The 27,172-nt window shown below is 40.3% G+C and overlaps 1 protein-coding gene across 2 annotated transcripts; it reads left to right on the top strand.

Moving 5' to 3' along the window:
- Positions 1 to 1,116: 1,116 nt before the first annotated feature.
- On the top strand, positions 1,117 to 16,253 carry GMFB (glia maturation factor beta). 2 transcript variants are annotated; one of them, XM_019800096.2, is made up of 7 exons: positions 1,117 to 1,264; positions 6,146 to 6,242; positions 8,295 to 8,344; positions 8,987 to 9,036; positions 9,543 to 9,628; positions 10,627 to 10,700; positions 12,539 to 16,253. In XM_019800096.2, exons 1-7 carry the CDS (start codon positions 1,262 to 1,264, stop codon positions 12,608 to 12,610), a joined length of 432 nt encoding a protein of 143 aa, XP_019655655.1. In that variant the 5' UTR covers positions 1,117 to 1,261; the 3' UTR covers positions 12,611 to 16,253. The 2 variants fall into 2 exon arrangements, with proteins under 2 accessions (XP_019655655.1, XP_011223805.1); XM_011225503.3 differs by having other exon boundaries at positions 1,118 to 1,264; positions 9,546 to 9,628.
- The last annotated feature ends 10,919 nt before the right edge of the window (positions 16,254 to 27,172 follow it).

Raw genomic sequence — 27,172 nt, 5'->3', positions numbered from 1 at the left:
AAATGTGAGTATTGTGCCAAATTAGTTTATGTATTTTGAACCCTGACTTAATGTTATTTATTAACATGCTAACAATTCATTAAATTTAAACATTAACACAAACTTTAAAAATTCTAATAATTCAGGGGGGCACCTGGTGTTTCAGTCCTTGAGCAACGGAATCCTGATTTCAGCTCAGATCATGATCACAGGGTCCTCAGAAGGGATGTCTGCTCGTCCCTCTTCCTCCCCCTCTACCCCTCCTCCCTACACCCATCGATCGCGCACTTTAGCTCTCTCTCTCAAATAAATAAAAATGTTTAAAAAAATAAAAATTCCAATAATTCAGTTTAATACTAATGAAGAACGACGGCAGTGGTAGCACGTTCTGGAATTATCTTTTTCTTTGGTTCTTTCACTCATTCTGCAAATATTAACTGAGCACCTATTGTGGACCAGGCACCACCCTAGCACTACCCGGTAAACACCATGATATCCTACCCCAGGAAGTTTCTTTATTGAAGGCAACTGTATGAATTCTAGAGTTCAAACTTCTTCCAAACTACTTTCCTCACCACATTCAAAAATTAGCTTGCTCCAGTAAGTCTGCACCGCCTACAGAAACTTCTAGAAGTGTCCTTAGGCAGTAGTTCGTAACACCCATATAGATAGCAATCATCATTCATACTTCAATAAATAAACACCATTGAGAAAAGGAATGTATTCATCAAGTCCTGGAAAGTCGTGGAGATCCGCGGTTGGGGGTGTGGGGGCGGAGAGAGAGTGGGCGGAAAGGCAGGCTTGTTTAGGTTTGAGGGACCTTTGAAGGACTTGGGGGCTTTGGTTTCAGTTCTCGAATGGGTTGAACTCCACGCTCAAAAATAAAGTGGAGAGTTTCATTTGGAAGGTAGACTGTGGTCAACGCACATATTTGCCATTGAAATGATGGCCTTAATCATATCACTATGAAAAGCCCTCAGAGTAAAGTTAAAAAGGAGCAAGAGTGGGCTTGAATGTTAAGAGTGCATTTCTGCAAGATGGCCCCATTCTCAGACAGGCAGAACCTTCTTTCCTAAAAGGAGCAGGGGCCAGCAGGCGCTCGCGATTCGACTAATTTTGAGCCGTGCCTCCCGCCGTCCGCCGTCACGTGCCGGCCCGCCCCGGTCGCGTTGATGGGTGGGGGCGACTCTGCCAGGCGCCGGGGCAGGAAGGGAGGCGGCCGCCGTGCCATTCTTAAAGGGGCCCGAGGGAAGGCGAGGAGCCGCTGACGGCCGGAAGGAAAATGGTGAGTTGCCGCTGGGAGGGCGGGGGCCGGAGGGCTGAGCCAGCCAGCCGGGCTCTCTCGTTTGCCAGAGCCGGGCTCGGCGAGCAGCGCCCGGGGTGGGTCGGCGGCCGCTTCCGCCCCGGCTGCTGGCGCGTGCCCACAGCCAGGGACTTGGCCTCCCCCCGCCGCCGCTGCCAACCCGCCTAAGGGCAGCGTCCTCGAAGCGGCCCTGGGGTCGGTCCGCCCAGTGGATTCTGGGACTGGGGTGCGGCCAGTACGGCTGGGTCATTCTCTCTCGGTCTTTCTGGGTGGAGGCTTCCAGCTCCTGAACTGCTGGGTCGGAGGGGCCGGCGTTCTGGCCCAGCGAAGGGCTGCCCCCAAACGCCGGTTTCTTTGCCAGGACCCGGGCCAGGCCTGAGGGGGCGGACAGGCGCTGAGCACCTTCCGCCTGGCGGCCTTTCCAGGGAGAGCTCGAAATTTCAGATTCCATTCTTGCGGCCTCGCCTTAGCTTCTGTCTCCTCCTTTCCCAGCCTGCCTCTAAAGATTTTTCTGTATTCTTGCTTTCTTCCAGTTAGGGCAGTTGGAAATCTTTCTGGCCTAAGGTTTTGATCCTTAGCCTTAAAGTGACCGTCAAAAGCTTTAGTTTGTTCTCGGGGCTTTGGCTTCCGTACTCGAATGAGTTGAACGCCTCGCTCAAAAATAAAGTGAAGAATTAAGTAAATTGCCTAACAAGAATTTTCTGTATCTTTCCTGTCGGGCGTTTAAATATGCTCGTTTCTTTAATTAGAAACAAAACACAATCGCCCACTGTCGTATCTCTGACCTCCCACTCATTTTTCAACCCACCTCCCTCGAATAGATCTTGTCATGGCCACCAGAACCAGGGGACTGCCTTCAATTCTCATCTTTCCTGACTTTTCATCTGCGTTCCACGCAGTTGACTACTCTCTCCTTTTTGAAGCTTCTCTTCCTACATGCTTTCCCCTTGGGTTCTGTTTTTTCTCCTGCTTTTCCTGTTGGCCCATTTGTGTCCCATGCAGACTATTCTCCTTACCTGGATATCACATGTAGGAGTCCTAGGCTCCAGTCTAATGCTTTGTTTTCCATTCTGTATTCTTTCTCCATCCTTTCTTACACTCATCGCTTCAGTTACCTCCTACCTGTAAGCAGATGACTTGTGAATTTTTATTACACTTGCTTCTGAGATCCGGTCCAGATCTATACATGCCACTATTTAGTTATCCTCTAGGAGCTTTTCCCCACTTGGGTGCCTTAAGGCCACCTCAATTTGTCCAAAATAGAACTCATGCTCTTTCCCTGCAAACCTGTTCTTCCTCAGTGTTCTTAACTCCGTGAAAGGTATCATTTAGTCTGTTACACGAGTGAGAAGCTTTGAAGTCATCTTGGAACCCTTTTCCCTAACTCACACCTCTAAGACCCAATTTGTTACTACCGCCTTTGTAGTGGTTAAGAGAGTGGCTAGAGATCAGGCTTCACCAGTTGTGTAACTTTGGGGAAGAAACAACCTCTCTAAGCCTTAGTTTCTTGCAAAATTGGGATAAGAAAAACTCATCCTAAGGGATTGTTTTGAGTATGAGGGGAGATGCATGTAAAGGACATAGCACCGTGTTTCTGTCATAGTGTTTAATACATGTTAACTGTTACTGGCAGTATTTCCCTACTTCTCTTTGGTCTTCAGCAGCCTATGCTACTTTTCATCTCTCCCTTGTACTAAGCTTGCCAACTAACCAGCCTTGCCCTATTCTTCTTGGCACTTTGCCTATTTCCTGCATGCAAATCTGGTCACGTTTCCCATCATCACTCTGCTTAAAACACTTTAGTGGCTTCCCTTTGCTCATAGGATAAAGACCAAAATATGACCTGCTGGGCCCTATGTGGTCCAGCTCCTACCCAACCTTCTGTTATACCATGTTCCTGCTTGTGCTTGAGTCACAGTGGCCTTTCATTAACTTAGATGTGCCATGATCCCTTTACTCAAAGGGTCTTTGCATAGGCAGTTTTGGCCCTTCAAATACCTTTTTCAGGCAGACCTATTATGACCATGGTGTTCTTCCCTAGTCATAAGTTCTCATAGCAGCTGTGTCTCTCCTGTCTAGTACTTATCACAGGTGCAAACAAGTATGCTTTCTTACCTGTTCCTTTTGATGTAGGTCTGTTCTCTATAGGTGTGTTCTCTACTAGACTATATTAGAAGCTTCCTGAGGGCAGGCCCATATTATTTATTTATTTTATAGGATTGTATCCCTAGCACTTAGCACAGTGCTTACACTCACTAAATGTTCCTTACATGGATAAACCAGTAAGTGAACACTTGAGCTCAATACTCCAATTAACTGTGTGTTAATATTCACCCAGATAGAGTTGTTGCAGGGTGTTAACACTCATTGGTAAATCCTTCTACTAACTGTAAGCAATTAGAATTGACTGAACCTGGTTCCCTTTTCTTGTAGGAAGGAATTTTTGACCTTATAATGGTATTGGGAGGGGTGAAAATGCCCCCCAAAAGGCTATATAAATTAAATCACAGTGTGTTTTTCACTTGGTTCTTGGTCCTTAGAATGTCAGGATTGCACAAGCAGCTCTGAGTATCAGAGCCGGAAGATAAGACTTTTGTGATAAATCGGTCTTTGCCTAAAGAGGAATCTAAAATATTTATTAGTTTCACTAATGGGTTCTACCTTTGTTGAATAGAAAATGAAAATTCTGGGGCGCCTGGGTAGCGCAGTCGTTAAGCGTCTGCCTTTGGCTCAGGGTGTGATCCCGGCGTTCCAGGATCGAGTCCCACCATCGGGCTCCTCCGCTGGGAGCCTGCTTCTTCCTCTCCCACTCCCCCTGCTGTGTTCCCTCTCTCGCTGGCTGTCTCTCTGTCACATAAATAAAATAAAAATCTTAAAAAAAAAAAAAAAGAAAATGAAAATTCTAGTTTTTTTACTCTACCTTTCTTGAAAGATAGAAAAAAATAAACTAGGATTGAATACTACCTTAAGGAAACTCCATATGACTGTCTTAGAATCTCTTTCTCTAAGGAGAACTAATAGGACGCATATACCTGACTTCTACAGGAGCCTTATTCATTGGATAATACTTATTGGTGGGATGTCCTTTCTAATTGTAAATAGCATATCCTATAGTATATCATACCTTACATATTAGCAGTGTTCTGAATTTAAAGGACAATTTAAAATTGACAGCTATTTCCTGCTTTAACTTACACTCTCATTTACCCAACATGGGGTCAAAGCAGGCTTTTATTAAATTTGTGTTTTAACTTAAAATTGAAAACCTTAATCTTTTTGGGTTATAAGGAGAAATGTGTGTTTAGCATTGGTCTCAGAACTGTTCTAATTCTCTTGAAGGAGGGGGGGAGCTTATGTATGAAAAGATCAAAGCATGTGGACCTTATTTGGTACCTGAGTCTATCAGACCAACCACAGGGAAAACAAAACAAAAAACACTGAGGGGAATTCGAGTTGTTTGATTATTTGAGACTGGAATTATTGTTAGTTTTTTAAGGTAAGATAATGTTATTGTCCTCATATTCTTAATGGCACATATTGTCATTTTAATGATACATACTAAAATATTTATAGTTGAAATGACTTCAGGCCTTTGCTGTGTGACAGTCCATTGGGCAGTATTGAGAGTGTTGATGCAATAAGATTGGCTGTGTGTTGATAATGTTTGAAGCTGAATTATAGGTGCATAGGGTTCCACTATACTATTCTCTCCTTTTGTACGTGTTCGAAGTTTTACACATTAAAAAAAAAAAGGAAAAATAACCATTTCCATGCTTGTGTTTGCCATCAGTAATACATTTGCCTAACTAAGAGAAGAGTCCTTTGGTTATTTCCTTGCCATATTTCTGGAGAAGAATCTCGTACATTTTTTCATAATTTGTAAAAGGTTCTTTTAGTTTTTGTATTCCATCTGGTTTTGCTTTCATAGTTCTTTTTTTTTTTTTTTTAAGTAATCTCTGCGCCCAGTGTGGGTCTTGAACTCATGACCCCAAGATCAAGCGTTGTATGCTCTACAGACTGAGCCAGCCAGACATCTACTTTCATAATTCTTAATAACTTCTTTTTTATGTTTATTTTTTATTTTTTTTAAGATTTTATTTTTTTGACAGAGAGGGAGAGACAGCGAGAGAGGGAACACAAGCAAGGGGAGTGTGAGAGGCAGAAGCAGGTTTCCCGCCGAGCAGGGAGCCCAGTGTGGGGCTCGATCCCAGGACCCTGGGATCATGACCTGAGCTGAAGGCAGACGCTTAATGGCTGAGCCACCCAGGAGCCCCAGTAACTTCTTTTTTAAAATTCCCATTGTCATTTCATTAAGATATAAAATAATACTGGTCTTTACTCTTGTGGTTTATCTTTCATACTTTATTTGTATTTTTTCATAGTTGTGAGACATAAAAATGAACCAAGGTCTTATTAATTCTAAGTATAATAAAGATTACTTTCCTGCATAGTGCAAAAATGTTATACTTTCTGACAGCAGACAGCGATCCTTGAATTTCCTATATTCTTCTCTTCCTCTCCGGTTCTGATGAAGTAGCACATTATTTTATATAGCTCTTTAAGGTTCTTATTAGCCAAAGAGAAAGTTAAAGTGTAGCCTGTATATATATATAAGCTATATATAAGCTATATATATATATATATATGGGCTATGTGAACAAATGTGTATAATTAACTTAGATACAAAGGTTGGTAGATTTAAAAGCTCTTTAAATATTCATGTGTTTCATGTTAACTCACATAATTGTGATGTGACATTTATAGATGTCATTGTATGTTTTTAGAGGTATTAAGTTTTATAACTTTAACACGTATACATATTGAAGTCATGACATTTTATACATGATTTTTTTTCTTTTCTAGAGTGAGTCTTTGGTGGTTTGTGATGTCGCTGAAGATTTAGTGGAAAAGCTGAGAAAGTTTCGTTTTCGCAAAGAAACGAATAATGCTGCCATTATAAGTAAGCTAAATGTGATTGCCTCAGTTACATGGTCTTTGTTGCTTTTTATCTTATAGCTACATTGAATAAACTGGGCCGTTAGGAAATAATTTGCCTCCTTCTGTTTTAATCTTCCCCCTTACTTTTATTTATTTATTTTAAAGATTTTATTTATTTATTTATTTGTCAGAGAGAGAGAGTGCATGTGTGCACAAGCAGGGGAAGTGGCAGGCAGAGAGAGAAGCAGGGTCCCTGCTGACCGAGGGGTGGGGGTATAGGACAGACTCCATCCCAGAACCCTGAGATCATGACCTGAGCCACCCAGGTGTCCCTTCCCCTTGCTTTTAGATCACTTTAAAAAATAAGTAACAGCTGTAATCTAGAACAGAGGTGGAGTGTCCTACCTCCCTCCTCAGCTGCCTGTACAGCTCTGGAGAAGATGATCTTAGCCATCTGGTCATTGTAGTGACCAATCCAGCTCCATCCTTTAACTCCTCAGGAGACTAAAAATTGCCCGGTCATTCAATCTCAGCCAGAAACCTTTCCCTGCACCTAAAATGGTAAAGTGTTCAGCATTGTCTTCGCAGTGATTTGGGACCTTATTTCAATTCTAGACTTGAACCCCAGTTTCATGGAGAGTACTTTGAAGCGTCACTGACTTCTGACAGTGGAAAGAATGATTTGCCTATGACTTCTTCCACTGTGAACTTATCTGATGTTATTCAGATTTCTTTTATATTCTTAAATAATATTTAATACGTGGGTGGTGGGGCGCCTGGGTAGCGCAGGCGTTAAAGGTCTGCCTTCAGCTCAGGGCGTGATCCCGGCATTCCAGGATCGAGTCCCACATTGGGCTCCTCTGCTGGGAGCCTGCTTCTTCCTCTCCCACTCCCCTGCTGTGTTCCCTCTCTCACTGGCTATCTCTCTGTCACATGAATAAATAAAATCTTTAAAAAAAAAATATGTTTGTGGTGACTTAGAAAGATGAAGGAAGGGCAGGCGGGTCACAGTATAGATCTCTATAGACAGTGCTTCACAGAGAGGCATCTGGCAGATGTGAATTAACGAGGTAGCGACAACTTGTAATGAGCTTTCGTTCAATTACAAATAAATACTACAACGTAGGCATACAGTTCTTAAAAGTGAAAATTCATATCTGTGCCATTGTGCTGCGAAAGGTAAAGCTGTTTGAGATCTTACCATATCTTACAGAATTTACTGTGAAATTAGTGTAAAACCAAAAATGGCCAACTTTTCAGAGTAATGGAAAAGAATAAAGGCAAAGATTATCTAAACATATTTCAGTTTGGCTTTGGATTATGTTACATATATTTAAATATAGATATCACTGCTAGTTGGTTTTCTGCTATCTCATAATAATCTATTGCACTATGAAATCTTGACTCTGGAGAAGCTGGCAATTGGTGGTGGTGGTTCTATCTTAACCCCTGGTCTGCTTTTCCCTTGGAGTTCTAACCATGTTACATAGACCAATCTCATTTACAGTCACCCTTTCGGACCTTATTATGTAGAAAGTTGCATATGAGTTACAAAATTCTTCAGATACACAGAAAATGTAAGGAGTTGACATAAAATTCTAAATAAGCAAGTTATGTGATGGGAATTGTGGGTAAAAGCCTTTAAATGCTGACTGCTTGAAAAGCACAGCTAGCTAACAGACCATAAACTAAACTGCAAATGAGTTTTGTTTGTTTCTTAATGTTTTAATTTAATTTAATTTTTATTTATTTATTTTTAAGATTTTATTTATTTATTTGTCAGAGAGAGAGAGCGCACAAGCAGGGGGCAAGGAGCAGAGGGAGAAGCAGGCTCCCTGCTAGCAAGGAGCTGGATGCGGGACTCGATTCCAGGACCCTGAGATCATACCTGAGCTGAAGGCAGATGCTTAACCGACTGAGCCACCCAGGCGTCCCTAATGTTTTAATTTTGGATGCCAGAAGAAAAGGGCTTAGACCCTGTGGGTTGGGTAGATCAAGGTCACATTAGAATCGCAGTTTACATTAAAAAAAAAAATACATATCACAGTTTACTTATACTATATTTTTATTTTAGTGAAAATTGATAAGGATAAACGCCTGGTGGTACTGGATGAAGAGCTTGAGGTTTGTTTCATCAGCTAAGTACATTTTTATAGTTAAGCAATTATTATTGCCTAAAAGATGCTATGTTACTTACATGTACTTTTAAAATGAGTCTGAGTACACGTGTAGCTCATTATGCATGAAAAGCATGTGCTAATTATTATGTAGCGCAGTGTCTTGCTAATTGAATCACCTTCTTTAAAACATTACTGAAACCCAGTGTAATAAGTGGTAGAAGTTAACTACATGTCCCGTATAACTTCTAAATTGCTTGGCCGATAATTAAAAACTAAAATGCTATAACCTAAGCATTTAGTTTGTCAAATTAAGTAACTAATTTAGACTGGAAAGAAATTCACTTTTTTCTCCCTAAATCAGACATTGATGTTTCCTTTGAGGGGTGGCTTATTATCTTATTCAGTATTTCCTGAACTGGAACATGAGCCACGACTATTTTGTTAATAAATGGAACTAAACTGAGTGTGCATTCAGTAGTTTGAGGGTTTAGTAATCTCAGGTGATACACAATTTAGTAAAATAAGATTTTATGTTGTGTTATATGGTTATGAATTTCTATCTATTAGTAGAGTGGGTGTTTGGTATATTTCTTAAGGATTTATGGGTCAGAAAATGCTTAAAAGTTGTTTCTCTTCATGGTGCCAGGGCATTTCACCGGATGAACTTAAAGATGAACTGCCTGAACGACAACCTCGATATCCTTTTCTTAGTGCTTTAAAAAGATTTGTTTTCTTTAGTGGTCAGAATTTTATTTATGAAGTTGGTTTTTTTCAATTTTTAAAAGCCCTGTGTTTTACAAAAATTTCTCCTACACCATGATCAAAATCAAAACATGTATGCACATCATGGACTAAGAAAAATGGGAAGCTGACATACTAGTGGGATGAATTATTTTCTTTTTAAAAAATTCCTTTTATTATTATGTGTTTACAGGTAAAAATTTAGAAAGAGAAAAAAATCCATACTGTATCCATTTACTTTTAATAAATTTATTTTTGAGAGCTTATATGTTTTTATACCTTATCTTTGGGGCTCATGTATACTTTTGTGGAAAGATAATGATAATAAAGGTATGGCTCAAATCGAGAGGACAGAAAGTTACCACTCACTAGCTCCCCAGGTGTGTATTTTCTTTCAGAACTTTGTTGGTAAGTACTTGAGTCAAATATAGCAGTAATTTTAGTTTCTTTAACTTGAGAAAAACCTTCATTGTGTATAGTTATAAATACCAACATGATGATGGAAGAGTTTCATATCCTCTGTGCTTTATTTTCTCCAGTCCTGTTGGTGAGTGAATTTCTTTAAATAGTGCATATTTGGTTTTGATCTAATTAAACCATTTTTATAGGAGACATTTTATGCTTCTTTTAAAGATGTAAAGTGTTGAATAACTTAAACAGAGGTATGTATGTGCACATGAATTCATCCCTAGAAAGGAGTTGCTATAAAGCATCCTTTCTGAGAACTTGTTTGTTTTCTTAGGATAAATTTCTAGAAGTGTAAGTGTTTGGTCAAATCATACATGCATTTTATGGAATTTGATATGTAGTGACATTTTAAAACACCAACGTACATTTTCTTTTTAGGTTTTGTGTATGAGTACATGAACTTCGTGTATTATCATGATATATATTTGTGTTTATCTTTAAAACAGTACTTAATGATGATATTCCTGTAACCTTAAGAATCGTCCCAGAATAGCTTACATTGGGTATTGAAGTGGCTTATTGTTATTTAAGATATATCCATTACCATCAGAACTCCCAGTACCACTACCATTTAAGCCCACCGTAAACTCTCTGAATCTTCTCTAAACTTTACTGTTTGTATTATTTATTTAGCACTTAAAATAACTGCAGTACCTTTTTAACTTTATATGTAAGCAGCCTGTAATTTTTTTTCAGGGCAGATCACCCCACACTGATCCATCCCCATCCCCAAACCTTTATATATGAGGCATCCATAAAATTGATCTTGATCTGATGTCAAAATTAAGATTGCACTGAAAAGTTCCTGAGTATTTACAGAGTTCTAAAAGATACACAGAGATCTAGCCACACTTATTTTTATCAATCCCAGGGACTTGTTTGTTATTTAGCTGTGGCTTCATGTAGGCAGTATGCAGTGTAAGACTCTTGAAATACACCCATTCACAGTTGGACTGAAGTTTTTTGTAAACCTGTTGGGTAAAAAAATCCTAAAAATGTCATTTTAGAAGTAAAAAAACGAAAACCCGTCACTTTTTCAAAATCTAAGTCTCGTTTCTATACTAATCTCTTTTCCAGGGTGTAAGCCGGAACAACAGATGATGTATGCTGGGAGTAAGAATAAGCTAGTCCAAACAGCTGAACTAACCAAGGTAGTATCTGTGTTTTACTTGCTTGTTGAGACAATATTTTTCCCACACTATTAGAGCATTAGCTAAAGTAATCTGAAGAGTTAAGTTTTTTTTATGCAGGTAAAAGTTATATATAACAGAGCAGTAAATTTTAGAGAGTTGTACTGTTTGGAAATAGAAAGATAGAAGTCTTTAATCAAAGTGTGTTTTTTTGAATGTAAATTATAAGTTGATTAGAAGAAATCACATTTAAAATATAGGCAGCTTTAGAAAATCCACTGCCACTATTCAATCTATTGAAAGTTTTTCATCTTCCACAATGCAGTTTCTAGTAGATAAAAGTAAGCATTGAGGGGCGCCTGGGTGGCACAGCGGTTAAGCATCTGCCTTCGGCTCAGGGCGTGATCCCGGCGTTATGGGATCAAGCCCCATATCGGGCTCCTCCGCTATGAGCCTGCTTCTTCCTCTCCCACTCCCCCTGCTTGTGTTCCTTCTCTCGCTGGCTGTCTCTATCTCTGTCGAATAAATAAATAAAAATCTTTAAAAAAAAAAAAAAGTAAGCATTGAAGCTTCTCAGAGCTCTTTACCATAGGCTAAATGAACCAACTTCTGTGCAGGAATTCCATATTATGCAGTTAACTGTGTCTTGTTCCCAAGTCTGAAATTGTTAAGAATACTTATTAGCTTTATTAAAAGCTAGATCATTCTGTTTTATATGAGACACTTTACTTAAGATTTAAATGTCCCCATTGTTTTATGGCATTGTTGAAGTTAAATGGTAAGCTCTCAAACTTTATTTAACTTCCAAGTATTAGTTTGAGTTGAAAAAGTATATACTTTTAAGGTTTTGAAATGGAATATTATTCACTAAAACTATATTAAATAACATGTCCTTTCAGGTTTTAAGGACAGCATCAGTGTTTTCCCCTTAGGTGCTTAACCATCAGTCTAGGAGATTGCCCTCTGCCTTTTCCCTTTAGCTCATGTGATTGTCATTGACACCACCAACTTACAGACACTACTTTTTCTCATTTGTATAGGAACACCCTGGAGTTGCTCTCAATGGATTGGGTGATTAGGAGGGAGCCCTGTTAACAGCCTCATTTCCATTCTAATCCCACAGCACACCATCAAGTGCTGGAATTAAGGCATTACAATTTATAAGTTACTATTAACAGATAATCACATTGAATCCTGACCACAACCCTGTGAGGTGAATGGTGATATTCCTATTCTATAGATGGGAGAACTGAGGTTCAGAAGATGAAGGACTTGCCCAGGGTTGCTTAAATGACAGAGCCAGGATGCAAACCCACATTGGCCTCAATCCCATCCTTTCTGCTCTGTTACGTTGTTTCTGGATAGCCGTTATACTTACTGGGCCTGCGTGTACAGATTCTTGCAGAGGTTTGTGGCTGTGGACCTGTAGTCCATCCTTTTCAAAACAATTTACAGCTCGTATTTCCTCCAACTATGGAAGACCAGCATATGTTCTCCACTTCCTAACTAACTAGATTGATTTCAGTTGTGTGTACCTGGGGGCATCTCTTCTAGTGGGTAAGATGTACAGAACTGTTCTTTTAGAATATTCGTAGATTTGATTCGTAGGTTCGTAGATTCTTTTAGAATATTTGTAGGTTTTAAGAGAGTTTTAGTTTTATGACATCTTGATTGCTAAGCTTTGGTAACTCAGTACTTAGCATTTAAAAAAAGTAAAGGTATATCTAATTTACAAAGATAAGTCATGACCAACATGAATGAAAGGAAGGAGAATTTGGTATGTAATATTCACATATACAATGTGTTTGATTTTTTTTTTTTGAGAGTGTCAAAGTATGACCTAAGGTTTCTTTCTTAAGGTATTTGAAATAAGAAATACCGAAGACCTGACTGAAGAATGGTTACGTGAGAAACTTGGATTTTTCCACTAATGTGAACTTCTGTGTTTCTAAAGTATTTATGTATTAACCTGACCATACTGGAACCAGACATAAATACTTATGCCTAAAAATGCACTGTTACTTACAGTTTGTTTCCTGCAGTAAAGAAAAATTCTTCATTTGTTCAAATTTTGAACAAAGGGAAATCATCTTCATAGTAATGAAACTTTGTAAAGTGTTTCCTTATATTTGTAATTGTTAGGTGGACTACTTCTCTCCAGGGACTTTTTGCACTCTTGTGACTAATTTCTATAACTTACGGTTCAGAATTTGTTACTATTTACAGACACTATTGGAAAGTGGGTATTAGATTGTGATAGACAACAGTTGCCTCCTTTTGACAAATACTGGATATTAGCAGTTTATATATGAAAATAGCATATTATCACTTGTCAAATCTTTAAAATTAATTTGGGGTAAAAGACTTGAATGACCCAGTTTAGAGCCATGAAAAATAATTTAGTGTAAGCTGCATTACAAGTATACTTGTCATCAATTCCATACCTTCTTTGGTTTCCTGTATCTTTTTAATCAAGTCCAGAAACTTTGTTCATCAGTCATTCATTCTTAAGGTCTGGGAATTAGATTTTATAGTAGTTATGGCTATTATGTTTTCTCCTTACAGAAAGTAGCATCTTAGTCTTGGAAATTGATAAGCTGGAACTAATCAAGGGCTTCATTCCTGGTTGTGTCATAGCTAGATAGTTTTGGATCTAGGTTAATAACACTTTATTTATAAATCACCTCTTAATGTTGTCCTGTGAACACAAGTTATTTTAAATGTGTTAATACTGTGCCTTTGATTTGTTAGCTTTAAGGTTAGTTTAAGACTTTTACACTGCCAGTATTCCAGATTTGGTGAAATTAATACTTTTGTAAAGGGTCCAAGTAAAACAATTTTCTAATGTGTGTATCTGAAATTTGTAATAAAATCAACTTCATATTTTTAAAAATTCCAACTATCTGCTTGCACTGGTGAATATATGGCAGTTGAGAGTTATAATTTGGGGTGTATTTATGATGATTACCTTTGTGCCATAGGAAAAATTACTTATCTTAAAACCTTGGCCAGAGTTAATAACGTTAACATATTAATAGAAATTGCATCTTATATCCTAAATGTCAGGAGATATTCCGAACTGGATATCTGTCTTGTTGGCATCCTTGGCATAAAGCAAGGATTCTAATTTATAGTGTACTTTAAGAACACCATATAAGTAACTATTTAACATTAATTTGACAAAAGGTCTTGATACTGTAAAGACTAACCAAATTTGGTGAGCAAATTCTTATATTAAGAGTATCTTAGTCATTTCAAAACTAGAAAGGCATTATTTTATGTTGGCGTATTTTTCATTTATATATTCTTTGCATTTTTTTGAGGTTTCTGTGCCAACACTAATAAAGAGGTAAAGATAGTTGGAATTTTCACGATATTAAATCTTCTGTTGCCAACACTGTTTGGCTTCGCTAATTTAAAAAACAGGAAGCAATAGGAAGTTAGTTGGAGATGAGGAAGTGCTAGAGTGGGCATTTGTTTTGGTTAATGAATGGGAAGGATTCTTTATTCCAATTTCCAGAGAGAGAGATAGAGAGAACTTCACCCAGGAAGTTTACGAATTCTTTAAACAGCTATTTTGATATTGGAGAATAATGCTTATAATTCTATGGAAATGCAAATATAACCCAAGTGAACGCGGAGTGTTTTTAATGTTTTTAAATGAAGGAAATGCGATTTCATGTCACCATGTTTGCAGCAATAAGAGAAACTAGTGCTGCAAGAATGTATTTTTTAATGAGGTTCCTTATTTTGTCTTGCATGTTTTAGTTGTTTTGTTTCGTTTTTAAATTTGAAAGTCCTTCATATTGTCAGATGACACTGACTTCCATAAACAGAACTTAGTTCCCCTGTTGTCTAACAGGGACAAAGAGCTGTGATAAATCATGCTTTTTTGAGCTTGTTTGACTCCTTATCAATAACATGTATTTTGCAAGACAATAGATTACGATTGGGGAATCAGGAGAACATGTTTTGACTCCCTCTGTCCTATTGGGAGACTTACAAATCCTATGCTGTAGAGTGTTCTCAGACTTTTATATAAATTTCCCTTCCAGTAATCAAATTTTGCACTGTTCTTTTCAAGTATAAGTTCAGTTTGCTCTCTTTTTCTGCCTTCTCTGAAATAGTAACTCCAGATTGGATAATTCCAGTTTTTACATTCCATAGCTTTCTGGTGCAGCCATTCCCATTCATATCTTAATCTTTCCCTTTTGACATCAGCTTTTTTCCTGGGAACCTCCTTCATGGTCTTCTAAGTCAGCATTTGTTTTGAAATTGTTGGCCTTGGATACGTTCTGCATAGCATCTAATGTTGTCACAATAGAGCCGACTAGTAATCCTAGCATGTTTTTAGTATGGTTTTTGTGGCAACATAAATGACATATGAAGAAAACTGTTCTCAGGTTACTATGCTGAAATCCCAAAATGTCAGAGTTTTGAATAGTCTTCACTTTGTTCTGGTATTGAAGCAGTCATGTTAGTAGAAAGGTTGTTAGATTGTTTTTGTTTAATTGACTTCTAAAAGAAATGTTCAACTTGTCTATTTCTAAAAAGTTTACCATATTCCTAGTGCAGTTAAACATACTCTTGTTTAAGAGGGTGTTGCTAAATTTTTTATTATCATTACTAAATCATCTTTGTAGCAAAATGTCTGTCAGCCCTTTTCTCTCCCCTTTTATCTCCTATTTTCAGGAGTCAAAGGTAGCCATAAACTGTATCCTGGTCTGACACTTTAACTAAAAATTTCCATTTAGAGGAGTTTATTGCCAAATTAAATTTGGCTGTCTTTATTACCCACCTATATAGATAGTAAGGAAGGTATACTTTAAAAAATGTTTGGACTACTTTAAAACCTGAGCAATGTCATTAATCCATAACGTGGACTAGTGATGAATAGATATTTTCATAAGAGTTTAAATGCTGATATTTGGTGGAAGTAGAGAGTAACTTGTATTCTATCAATTCAAATATTCTTAGTATGGTTGCTTTCCCTATTTGTTCAATATACTGATAATACTGGAATCTATAGAATTTGAGCCTTTACAACTTATGTGAAGAAGTGTCTCAAACATTTCTGGACAAATCTTACTTTGTATTTCTGGAAGAATGTAAATATTCTTAGGCCACTTAACACCACTGGTCTCAAGTTGAATATTCTTGAGGAATTTGTTTCTTGTTGTGCCATTTGACATTTCAAATCAGTGACCATGTTCCTGTAATATTCAAAACAACTGTGTTAAGGTTGTGATAGAAACTGTGTTTTCTTGCTTTTTGGAATATAATTCATACACATATATTACTTGAATGTTGTTTGAGATCACTAACTTGCCAGGGCAGTTCCCGCTTATCTGGATGGTCCAATAGAATCTCATTCAGGAGGCTTGAAACAGTAATGGTTTAGTCTTGTGAATTTTAACAGTTCCCTGTCCTCGTTTAACAAACTCAACAACTGGCCCAACTTCTTAAGCTGTGATTTCAGGCTCTGCTAGTTCATACTCTGCATGTTTACTTTGGACAGTCTTCTGTTAAGCATGGTGCTTGTACTGGTTTAAATAAAATGTTAACATGAAAGGACTTCTGACTTTTCATTTTTTTCTCACCTCCTCTCCCTTTTTGGAGTTGCTGTTACCTGCCTGGCTCAGTTGTGGCCTTTTCGTGAGCCACACGGATTCAGCAGTTTATTTTCTCTGGAAAAACTGAGAGGCAAAATAAACAGGAATCACTTGGCAAAGATAGGATTGGGTGAGGGAGAATGTTAACAAGATTATAAAAATTCCTCAAGCTTGTTCTGAGGCTAAAATAATTTGTTCGTAGGGGCAGAGGGCATTATCTCAAATGAACCCTTGCTCTCAAAGGGAAAACCGTAAGTTAGAGGGGCTGTGTTCTTCCTAAGAAATCAAATTGAAGGATCTTTTATTGAATATAGTATGTCACTGTTTATTAAACATACATTGAAGACCCATCTTGCTTTTGTTTTAGGCTATTCTGTGTGATTTGTGTTTCCTAGCTATCTATCGAATGAATACAAGTCACCACTACTTAATTTTTAGAGTCTACCATACACTTCTTGTGATTGAATACGTGATAAAAGTCACGATTTGTTCATGTTTGTGAAAGGAGTAGTTTCTTGCCTTCTTGTCTTCATGAATCTCACAAGGAGAGTTGGCCAGAGCTTAGAAACATGTCTTATTTCTCAAATTTGTTCATTTACCTATTCAAAACAGCCAGCTCCTAAATTTTTTCATGTATATATATAAAAAATTTTTTTTGGTCCTTTTCAGCAGCAAAAAGCATTTCTAACCACTGAGTGTCACAGGGTGGGCCCATTCTCATTTGCAGGAGGACACACCCTGAGTGATATTGGATCCTTTCCGGTGATCTTTTAGTTTTCACATCGTCTCTTGTTCTTTGAGATCTGTCCCCAGGTGACATGGTAAACCCCTTCTCCAGTTACAGGAAAGAAAGCAGAATGCCTGTGTTGCATCGAAAAGCCATGCTGTAGTCCCCAGAGAAAGCGTGTGTACATGTGTGAGAGAGCGCGTGCGCGAGCGAGACGCTCCTTGTCACTACCACCTACATAATTAAGCACAGATTCTCTTCCTAGAATGTAAGGCCCTCAACGTCTTGGCCCACTGCTCACCTGTGGCGGACAGTCAAGCCTGGATGTGATGCAGCCCTTCGTTAGGTAGAAATGCCCCAGCCACTGCTCCTTGGCCTTGAGTCGCCGTGATTTGTCCCACATGGCTGTACTTGCCCGTCCTCAGCCCCTCCCCAGCCTCAATACACACAGGACCCTCGCTGCCAGCACCCCCTGGTTGAACTCTAGAGCCTCTCCTCTAAGATGTTTGCGACTGGTACCAAACAATGAGCTGGGCCCATCTCTCCCAGTGTCAGGCACCAAGAGGTGCTTCACAGTTCAGTTCTTGACGTTGGAAAGAGGAGCCCGTTCTCATGAAGTGGGAACTGAGCTCGGAAGAATGCCATTAGGTGGAGAAGAGGGAGAGGAGATGGGGGCTGGGGCCGAGTAGAAGCAGGCATGCCCAGCAGCCGAAGCACGCTAAAGGCGGAGCTCCACGCTGAAGAGCCACACACCCGCCCCATCCGTTCCGAGGGCCTCCTCTGACCCAGGGCCCCTCCTCATAGTTCCCTCTTTCTGAGGCCTGGTTGGTTGCTTTCTGGGTTCCTCTGCATGTCTACCCAGCCCCCCCCCCCGAAATTAAGTCAATGTGAACATGTCTGTTTACTTGGATGCCAGAGAAGCTAATTCTAGTAGGACCTCTGGTTTTACCTGCCACCATCCCCTACATTTACACCCCAGCCTAACTGAACACCCTTCTTTCATGCAAGCATGCTCTGGGCCTCATGGCTACAGACAGAAACACACTCCCCAGGTGGGTGCTGCCTGTCAAAATCAAGTCTTCAATAATTACCTCAAATGCCATTTATACCATGAAGTCCATTGTTAGTTGAGCTAAATATAGAAAAAAACCCACAAAACTTCTATTAAACCAGTGTCATTAGAGAAAAATCAGAAAATACAGACAAGCAAAAGGAAGAACATGTCTACTGCCCCAAGAAATCCATTGGGACGTTTTTGGTTATCTCTTTCCCCGTCTGTGGAGGAATTCTCCATCCCCATAGCTTTTTTAGGCACCCTAAAGAATAATGGAGTTACAATCATTTTTGCAGGTAATAAAAATTCCAACCTAGTCAAATGTCAAAACTTCAATATCTTACTTCGTTTAAGGCTCCCTCCCTCATCTCCCTCTTTCCTCTCACTCCACTTCCATCAAATCCACTTCAGGCTGGGAACCCACCATGGGGATGGGGATGGGGTGTGGTCTGTCCCTCATTATCCCCCTCCTGCCTTGCTCCTCCATTCACTAGTTGTCTCTAGGCCCTCTGGAATTGGCGAAGGGGGGCAATGTAAGGGAGCAGGAAAAGACTCATTAACCTGGTACAGATGTAATCTGGAGTGGGTGCCCTCTGGGCTGTGGCTGATGTCAAGTCTCAATTCTTCTTCCTCATTGCATGCTTCCATGAGTTCCTTGCCAATTCCCACTGGGGATTTTGGCTGGAAGCCCCTTGACATGGGTCATGTCTTCTACGGCTAGTGGCTTTACAAACACCCCTCCCAGCTCTTGGCTTCGGCTCGTCAGCTCTGTCACAGGCACCTCACTTCTGCAGACTGGCGTCTTGAGCTGTGTTCCCCGTTCAGCTCCCTGCCTCAGGGTTCATACTGGCCCACAAGAAGCATGCGTCTTTGCTTTGCTGCCATCAAGGAGGGGACAGTTTACTTCCTCTGCCATCGGGGGCAGCTCTCAGATCTAGCCGCTGCGTACTTCTCTGAACTCATTTTGGCCTATTCTCCTAGCCCACTACACCTGAGCCATGCTGGCCTTAACCTTGTTCTTTAAACACACCAAGCTGGGGAGTTCTCACTAGCTGTAGCTTCTTCCTGGGAAGATTGCCCACTTTCCCTTTTCCGCACCCACGTCCCCAGTGTTGGTTTGGCTGGCTCCTTTGTTCTGAACTGATCTTTAATATTGCCTCTCACAGAGGCTTTCCCTGATCACTCGTCCTACGGTAGCAACACCTTCACCGTCACACCCCCTCTGTTCGAATTCTCTGCCGAGCACTGACCACCATCCGATAGCTCTCTATTATGTCACTGGTCTGAAGAAGGACTCCCAGAAGGAATCGTGTAAAAACAATTTTGGGGTTGTTTTTCCGAAAGTGCTACCTCTGTTCCCCATCGAACCTCTCTTTTTTTCCTCCAGCTAAAAGGCTTCCTTGGTGATCTACCTCCGTAATAGTTCAGTCACTTACTTGTTACAAGTGACTTTTCCTGTTACTAAGATTCAGGTCTGTTCATTTTTAAAAATCCAGTCTCCTATTTGACTCAAACCTCTTCCCTCCTTCAGCACACTTGTGGCGACACAGTACGCAGCCAAACTTTGTGGCTCTGGGAGGGGCAGGAGGGAGCACTTGTCCTCAAGTTCTGCTGTCTTGTCTTGCCACTGGCGCTTTCCCGCCTGGTGCTTGGGACGCAAGGGCAAGACAGGAAAGACGTTAGCTTCTGTGCCTGCCCATGGCCAGGAGCCGCTAACCTCCCAGATTGGTTTCCTTTCTTGCATGTGCACGTGCTGCTGGTAGGTAGGCTGCTGTTTTCTGTGTGTCATTGCTTCTCTGTTGAACCCTGGGCCCCGAGTTCCCAGAGTAGGGCAAGACTTCAAACACTGGTTCTTTCCTAAAAGTCATCTTCTGTGTCTTTGGATGGCTTTGTAGGGTTTCTTCATGATTACCCTTTCTATAACTTTAGTTTTACTTGAATTAATAATGGTCTTTTGTCCCCATTTTCTTAGTTTTCAACTAGTTATTGTTTTTCCCCCCAAATACCTCCCCAAATACTCAAATGCCTAGCAATTCTTCCAAATGCTTCAACAAATAAGAAAATCTGCCTGTTCCAAAAGATTTCAAATAAGGAAGGAAAGTTGAAATTACATACATTTCCGTAATTTGTAGTTAAATAATAATTCTCAGTGAAAAGTAGAAAAGAAAATCTATCAGGTTTTCTTTCTTTCTTTTTTTTTTTCCTTCCTGGAGACCTCCTTCCCCAGCTTCCGTCCTCCCTCTAAAGTCTGTAATGACGCTCTGTAGGCATGAGTGTGTCATCCCGAAGCTGTCCTCGCTTGCTTCTCAGTTGGAGCCCCTTGGTTGGATCCCATGTGTTCCCCATTTTGTTAACCCATTTTGCTGAAGCCCATGGTATGTATTAAGCTTTCGTATTTTGGAAAATGTTTTTACTCCATACTCACAGTTGGCCTGTGGTTTGGCCGCTGTGCTGGGCGTCTTCTGTTTGCCTCTCCAGAATCACTCTCCACCCTTCTCCACCCCGGTCCCTGCCCCCAGGAGGCTGAGCTTTAGGCACTACATCAACCGGCTCCCTTGCCTCCTGGTTTCTTCTTGAGGTCAGCCAATCTCTAGGGAGGATGGAGAGGAAAGACAGGTACTTATTCTGTTTATCACCCCGTTAGGGGCTCAGCAGGCTATGGCCCTCCATTGAAAGCCATTCATCCACTCGAGACAGTCTTCCCTTTCTGAGCCACCCAGGCGCCCCTAAAAACCATACAAGTTTTATTAGTAAGATCGAACAGTAAACAAGGAAAACAAAATTTCTTCATAGTCTATAAAATATTTTATAAACACGTCATATCTTAACACAGGACTTTTATCTGGGAATAGGCAACGAACAGCAGTTCTACAATTAAATATTTTATAAATACATTTTAAAAGAAACTACAGGCGGTTAAGCCTTGGACTCTTGATTTTGGCTCAGGTCATGATCTCAGAGTTGTGAGATCAAGCCCTGCATTGGGCTCTGCCCTGGGAATGGAGCCTGCTTGAGATTCTCTTTCTCCCTCTTCTACTGCCCCTCCCCCACTCTCTCTCTCGCAAAAAAAAAAGTAAAAATAAATTTAAAAAATAAAAGAAATAAAAAATTAAAATGACACAATTGTGCATGGTTTAAAAAAAAACGTACTACAGTTGACTCAACAACACAGGTATGAAATGTGTGGGTCCATTTATACGTGGATTTTTTTTTTAATACAACACAGTACTATAAATGTATTTTCTCTTCCTTATGATTTTCTTAATATTTTCTTTTCTCCAGTTTATTGTAAGAATACAGTATATAATCCATGTACAATATGTGTTAGTTAACTGTTTATGGTATCAGTAAGGCTTCCAGTCAACAATAGGCTATTAGTAGTTAACTTTTGGGGGGAGTCAAAAGTTATACATGGATTTTTGACTGGGCAGGGGGTCTAACCTCCATGTTGGTCAAGGGTGAACTCTGTATTTGTGTATCAAATCATCCTGTTGTTCACCTTAATCTTACATGTTGTGTATCAATAATATCTCAATAAAACTGGAAAAAACATTTTATTTTATTTTTTTTTAAAGATTTTATTTATTTATTTGACAGAGACAGCCAGCGAGAGAGGGAACACAAGCAGAGGGAGTGGGAGAGGAAGAAGCAGGCTCCTAGCAGAGGAGCCTGATGTGGGGCTCGATCCCAGAATGCTGGGACCACGCCCTGAGCTGAAGGCAGACGCTTAACGACTGTGCCACCCAGGCGCCCTGGAAAAAACATTTTAATATATATTAATTTCCTTTCAGTCTATCTCCACATATAGAAGATAATTGTATATGTTATGTATCCAATTTTATGAGTAAGAAAATATATACATTCTTTATTTTTAAAAACTATTCATAAATGTAGCTTCATAATATTTTCCTGAGTGCATATATCATGGTTTACTCAATTCCCTTGTTGTTGGATATTTTGGTTGTTTCCAAAATTCCTGTTAAAGATATTTTTGTGCAAAAGAATTTTTCCATGCTTTGGATAAATTTTAAGAGGGTTATTATACTGAACCAGACTCCCAGCAGGTACGAACAAGGGAACCTTGCCAACGTTGAATACTTTTATTTATTTAAAGTACTGTCTTTTTAAATGAAACTTTTTAAACTAAAAAGCAGTGAGTTACATCACACACACACACACGTGCGTGCATGTGCACGCACGCGAAACCCCACCCAATCAACAGATTAAACATTGCAAATAAATAAATAAATAAATAAATTTTAAGACCATAAAATTAATAAAAGAGGAAACAAATATTCCCAGCAAAAAAAAAGGACAAAGGATTAATAAGTATATTGAAAACTCACTAAAATCAATTCTAAAAAACCAGCCGATAAATGGACAAAAGATAGGATCACACAATATACAGTTGCAGTTGATTAAAAAAAATATGAGAAAATATTCACGTCTCTCTAGTAATCAAGAAGAGCAAATTTAAAAATAAAGATAACCACTTTGTAAATTAAATTAGACAGTACTTTAAATAAATAAAAGTATTCAATGTTGGCAAGGTTCCCTTGTCCGTACCTGCTGGGAGTCCAGTTCAGTATAATAACCAGAGTGCATAATTTTGTCTAAGATCATTGTGCACTGAATGTGAGTACATTTTATTTTTTGTAATTCATACTTTAATAAAGTTGTTTTTAAAAAATGAAGGAATTATTGATGCATGCAGCAATGTGGAAGAATCTCAAAGAGAAAAGCCCCAAAACATTATGCTGAGCCAAAAAAGCAGACACACTTCAGCTCAGGGCGTGATCCCAGAGTCCCGGGATCGAGCCCCACATCAGGCTCCTCTGCTGGGAGCCTGCTTCTTCCTCTTCCACTCTCCCTGCTGTGTTCCCTCTCTCGCTGGCTGTCTCTCTGTCAAAAATATTAAATAAATAAATAAATAAAAAACAAAAACACAGACACAAAGAATGCATATGCTTCTATTTAATGAAATTCAAGAACAGGTGAACCTAATCTGTGGTACTGGAAAGCAGAATGGGTTGTGCCTGTGGTGGTGAGCATGAGGGAATTATGTGGGGTGATGGCAATGTTCTGTGTCTTGTGTGGGGACGGTTATCACATGGACTTATGCGTGTATTGAAAGTCCTCATACTCTTAAAATCTTTGTGTTTCACCATCTTTAAATCTTACCTTTATGTGATTAAAAAAAAAAAAAGACATGTGAGTAAAGGACAAGAACAATAAAGACATATTTTGCACACATGAAATTGTTGAGCTAGTCATTTCTGTACATGGATTCTTCTTGTAAATGGTTGTGTAACAGGTGTTTCCAGGGCAAAGGGCAAGCTGGATGCCACAGCCACCTGACACTGAGAAGCCACATCCTGCTGGACACTCCAGGGCTCTCTATCTGCACGCAGCTCTAACCCAACGTTCTAGAAATGTGTATAGTGAATGAAAAATAACACTGATAGCCATCAGCTCTGCTCTGTATGGAAAGCAACTAGGAGTCAGACATCACTGTGGAGGGCCAGGAGCTGCGTATTCCCTAAACCTTGTACTGGGAAGGGCTCCTCTTCTGAGCACATGGCATGGGGGGGTGGGCATGAACCCCAGACAAACCCCTGAGCTCCGCCACCAAGAAAGAAGTGGGCTGGCTTTGGGGGCGACCTATACTTCCTGCCACACCTCCCATTCCTCCCAGCTCCATAGTTATTCTTTCCAAGTCCCATTGTTGATGTCCAGATCCATGTGCCACCCGCAACCACCAGGTGAAATTGGTTTTCCTTCAAATGTGCAAACCTCTTCTGGAAGATTGAGAACCGTTGGCCTACAATTTTCTGTGCTCAGGGTTCTATCCTCTTGGAAGTGCCTCCTTACTCAAGGCCAGGGCCCAGATCCTCCCAAAGCGTTATGGGTACCATATGATCTATGTAACTAGGATTACAGTTCACCTATTTTCCCACATCTGTGGGAGAGCTCAAGCTGGTTGAGTGCAAAATCACGATAGTCCAGGAGCTTTCCCTGTTATGTTACCACCATATCTTTAAGTATCCTTCTTACTGCTCCCCATTGGGGAAGGGTGTGTGGTTTATGAGTTTCCTTGGCCATAGAAAGAGGACTGTCTCCCTGGCATGGGCTGGATAGGGTGCTGAACAGAGTGGCAAACATGACTACCACTTGGATGATGGATGTGTGAAGATGGCCTGCTGCTGTCTGGCAGTTCTCAACAGATACGGTGAGAAAGCAAGCTGAGCTCAGGGGCAAGGCCAAGCTGCTCCCTGGAGATGGACAAGGCTGAGCTTGATCCTGTGGAGGCTTGGAGATGTCTTGAGCTCACATTCTCTTAACTGCTCAGCACCTCCCCTTCCCCTTTCCCACTGCTGGCTTTCTTTATCTAGTCTAGGGGGCTGGAAAGTCCTTTCAGGTGTGTATCTGAACTTTTTGGGTCCCATTCTTAGACTGCATGCTTTGTATTTGTGGATTTTGTTTGCTAGTTCTCCAGTGGCTGACCTGTGCCTAGCTATTTCGGTTGGGGGCATGGGCAGTAGGTGGAGTGGGAGAAAACTGATGGAAAGATAAGTTGAACAAAGGCAGTCTGAGTGGGAGAAGGGGGGTGCAGGAGAGAGAGAGAGAGAACATAAGATTAATATTTCTTTGCCATATCATCCAGCCCCAGCCATATATACACGTAGAAGCAGGAGCTTAATTCAGTATGTACTACAAAATTACTCCCATGAAGTAAAAGGGCTAATGCAACTTCCAAAGAATACTGGAATTGATCGAATGAGGATGGTATAGATTACTCACTGCTTGTAATGGTTCTCCAAAATGCCAAGGTAAACCCATTATCTTCCTCACCAACTGCCTTGTCTATAGTCCGTTGATCTAATTAGCCCTTTGCGCTCACTAAAATGGGTGTATTCTCTCATCAATTACAGCTGTATAATCTTGTCTAAAGCAGTGCGAACAGCACTTCCTGCAATGACGGAAATCGTCTAGGTCTACGTCGTCCATTCTAATAGCCACCAGCCACAGGAGGCTAGTGAGCATTTGAAATATGGCTAGTATAGCCGAGGCACTGAATTTGTAGTTTTATTTAATTTTATCCAGTTTAAATTTAAATAGCCACATGTGACTAAATTGCTCCTGTACTGGACAATGCAGGTCTGCAATTTACCTGTGTGTTCTGGTAAAATGTGAAAGGGCTTCATACTGCCCCAGCTTCCTAGTGAATTGGTATTCTACACGACATAGAGTGGGGGCTCAATAATCCCTTGTTGAAATACCTAACACGCTACTCTTCAATGAAGAGGAGGGGCGTGAGTTTTATGTAAGAGCAGTTATGGGGGTTAGGGCAGACAAGATTTCTCTTGCCGAGTCCCTTCGCCTCCTCAGGTGAGATGCGGGACGTCCCTTCTAGAGCTAAGGATGGGTTCTTGGGAGGCACTTCTGTTTTGTGTAGTAAGTTGCTAGACATAGTTATCAGGTAAGGGACACATACATTTCAAGTGAATCTGGAGAATAGCTTGTTGCTAGAAGGTAGGAGGACCTGGAGGTTCTTGGTGAAGAACCATCACTTCCCAAAGTGTAGATAGGATTTATTTATAAGATCCAGGCTGGATCTCATGGTCTGGCTTAGACAATTCCCCGAAAACTCTTCCCTGACACTGGGAAACCGCATCTACCCCTCATTAGATGATGAACTCTCTTGGACAAATATTGCCCAAGGTTGTATTTTGCTAAGCTTCTGTGGCCTGTAGTACCGGACATCTTCATTGAGGCCTTCCTTTCTCTCACTACTGCATCTTATCAGTCCAGTCCTGCTGAGCTTATCTCTCAAATACTAGAAAACCTGCTCATTCTTTTCTCTCCTGGCTTCTGTTGCTTTAGCCAGAGCCACAGCAGCTTCTTCTGGGACCATTGCTCTGGACTCCTTCCTGCTGCTCTCACACTCCTCTAATCAGGATCATGGTGCACAGTTGGGCAGTTTGTATACTGCACACAGCCTGCATTCCTGTGCCCTAGTGTGGACCTCTGTTTATCTGGAGAGAATACCTTTGTGATTTGCCCGCAGGTGCCATATAATCTTGGTGGTATAGACCTGCACTAAGACAGTAGACACTGGATACACGTGGCTACTTACATTTTAATTAATTAAAATAAGTAAAATTTAAAGTTCAATTCCACAATCATACTAGGCACATTGAGAGTGCTCAATAGCCACGTGTGGCTAGTGGCTACCGTATTGAACAGGGCAGAAAAAAGAAAATTTCCACTATTGCCGCAAGTTTTGTTGGACAGCACTGGATAGACTCAGCTTCTAAACCCGTCTATACAATTTGATGGGTTGAATGATCTTTAATGCAAATCTAAATATGTCCCTCTCTTGCTTAAAGGCCTTCAATGATTTCCACTTCCATCAGCAACGATCGGTTTAGCAGGTGGTGAATCAATTTTGTGTGTCACAACCAGTGTAAGAACAAAACCAGGCTTATAAGGCCCTCCGTGATCTAAACCCTTGCTAACCCCTTTCTAACTCAACACCGTTTTGTGCTAGGCTCCACTAATTTAGAACTGCTGGGGTTTCACCTGAGACACTGAGCTTTTTTTTTTTTTTTTCTTTCTTTCATCTCTGTGTCTTCGCTCAAGCTGAACCCTCTGTTAGGAGTGTTGGTTCTACCTTCTCTTTGCCTGGACTTCTACTCATCACATAAGCCTCAGTTTAAAAAACAGCTACTCCAGGAATCCTGCTCTGAACGCCGCAGAACGGGATGGATGCCCTTCTCTGACCTTTCATCATGAGCTGCAGACTTCCGTTAACAGGGTTATAATACCGTAATGATTTATTTAAGTGTTCGTTTCCGGCACTATACTAAGTTCTTTCAGCGCAAGTCCTGTGTTTCTCATCTTTGTATCTGAAAGGATAATCAGAGTGCCTGAAACATACTAGGCACTCATTCAATAAATATTTGTTCAAAGAATAAACGAGGGAAGGAAAGAAAAATAAATCAATCAACTGAGCGGACAATGTAGGTGCATCGTACGATTCGGCCATCAGGGGGCGCCGGCGCACCTCGGCTGGTGCGCAGGCGCGCAGAGAGGGCGG

Source organism: Ailuropoda melanoleuca, chromosome 20 (assembly GCF_002007445.2).
Source record: "Ailuropoda melanoleuca isolate Jingjing chromosome 20, ASM200744v2, whole genome shotgun sequence".
NCBI lineage: Eukaryota > Metazoa > Chordata > Mammalia > Carnivora > Ursidae > Ailuropoda > Ailuropoda melanoleuca.
The sequence above is the reverse complement of the archived record's forward strand: the minus strand, read 5'-3'. Positions and strand labels throughout refer to the sequence as shown.

Bases quoted from the DNA above. Each gene is read 5' to 3' on its own strand.
- GMFB (XM_019800096.2), top strand. The intron at 8,345-8,986 runs GTTTGTTTCATC...TCATGGTGCCAG, and splicing joins TACTGGATGAAGAGCTTGAG to GGCATTTCACCGGATGAACT. The intron at 9,037-9,542 runs ATATCCTTTTCT...TAACTTGAGAAA, and splicing joins CTGCCTGAACGACAACCTCG to AACCTTCATTGTGTATAGTT.